This window comes from Tupaia chinensis, unplaced genomic scaffold, assembly GCF_000334495.1.
Source record: "Tupaia chinensis unplaced genomic scaffold, TupChi_1.0 Scaffold000561_1, whole genome shotgun sequence".
Classification (NCBI taxonomy): Eukaryota; Metazoa; Chordata; class Mammalia; order Scandentia; family Tupaiidae; genus Tupaia; species Tupaia belangeri.
This window is the reverse complement of record NW_006160074.1, coordinates 3,953,911-3,955,419: the sequence shown is the minus strand read 5'-3', so window position 1 is coordinate 3,955,419 and position 1,509 is coordinate 3,953,911. Positions and strand designations below refer to the sequence as shown.

Below are 1,509 nucleotides of genomic sequence, written 5' to 3'. Positions count from 1 at the left end.
ACCCTGCCAGCCAGACTGCAGGGCCCAGGTGTGCCTCGTAACAGCCCTCCGAGGAGGGTAGTATCCATTATTATACCCATTTTATCAATGAGGAGACTGAGGCCCGAACCCAGACCTCTGAGTCTCTTTTTGGGGGGAAAGGAGGAAGGTTTTTGTTATAGGGCATGTGTGCATACCAGAGAGACAGAAAGCAAGAAGTAACCCCCCCGGGGGGCGGATAGCCATGCCACAATCCATTCTCCATTCTCCTCTTGGGATTTTGGGCATGCACGCACACGCACCTGGCATGAGTTTGAAGCCACCACATCTGGAACTTAAACCACAGTTGGCCACATGGGAGCCAAGTGCCTTAACCAGCGCACACGGCTGGCCCTCAACCCAGGCCTCGGACACCTCGGGAGGCCCTTTCCTAGACCTCCCTAGGATGAGATGTCGAAAATGTGTGGGTGCCTGCAGAGATAAGCGACTGCGCAGTGAGCCGCAGGAACAGCGCGGGGCTGTGGGGCAGGGGAGGAGCGAGGCTGGGAGCTTGCCTGATGTCTGTGCTTCCAGCCACCCCTGCGTCGTCCTAACTGTCGGCAATGCCTGCCCACCACCCAGAGATGGCTCCTTGGCAAGGTGGGGAGGGCCAGTGTCAGAGGTGTCGCAGGGGGAGGTACCCGTGGAAGGGTGCCTGCATCCCTGGGGAAGCCACCTCCCAGCTTGGCAGTGGGTGCGGCAGAGGCCTGCGTGACCTTGCTGCCGACATTCCTCAGAGGCCACGTGGCCCCAACTGGCAGGGACAGCTGCAGACAGGAGCCGAACCAGCTTTGTTCCCAGGGTGGCGCCCGTTCTCCATCCAGGCCCTGCTCCGGCTCCTACTCCTCCGAGGCTTTCCTTCCTGGGGCTTGGAGGGCGGCCGGTGCAGTGGGTCCTGGGTCATGAGTGCCTAGAGGCCTGGGACCGCCAGGCTCTCTGTGTGTGGGGCACAGACGGTGGGAGGATGGGGCAGGACCAGACGAAGCAGCAGATCGAGAAGGGGCTCCAGCTGTACCAGTCTAACCAGACAGAGAGGGCGCTGCAGGTGTGGATGAAGGTGCTGGAGAAGAGCCCCGACCTGGTGGGGCGCTTCCGCGTGCTGGGCTGCCTGGTCACGGCCCACTCCGAGATGGGTCGCTACAAACAGATGCTGAAGGTGCGTGGACTCCCAAGTGGCACCGAGGGTCGCGGGCTGGACTCCCCCTAGGCTCCAGACCCCACTCCCCCAGGTTCCCGTGTGCCTCACGGGCGGGCGCTGGAGCTAGGACTCTATCCCAGGCCCTGAGTCTTAGGTGCAGGCTCTTGGCTTCAGACTTGGGCCTGGGACCTTGAACTGCATTGTCTGAGCCTCGGGAAACGGAGACTCCCAGGCCTCGGGGTCCAGAGTTCTGGGAGCTCAAGCCCAGCCTTCTGAGTCTAGGATTCAGCCTTCGTGGTTGGTGCTCTGTGTCGGGGACTGGGAACCAGAACTCCAGCTTTAAGGCTGGGAGG

The 1,509-nt window shown here is 61.8% G+C and overlaps 1 protein-coding gene across 1 annotated transcript in view; it reads left to right on the top strand.

Moving 5' to 3' along the window:
* Window positions 1–384: 384 nt before the first annotated feature.
* RAPSN (receptor associated protein of the synapse) overlaps window positions 385–1,509 on the top strand; it is a 13,769-nt gene continuing 12,644 nt past the window's right edge. Inside the window, exon 1 of the mRNA XM_006157818.3 lies at window positions 385–1,174. Within this exon, the coding sequence (XP_006157880.1) occupies window positions 983–1,174 (192 nt within the window). The 5' untranslated portion in view covers window positions 385–982. The remainder of the gene's footprint in view (window positions 1,175–1,509) is intronic.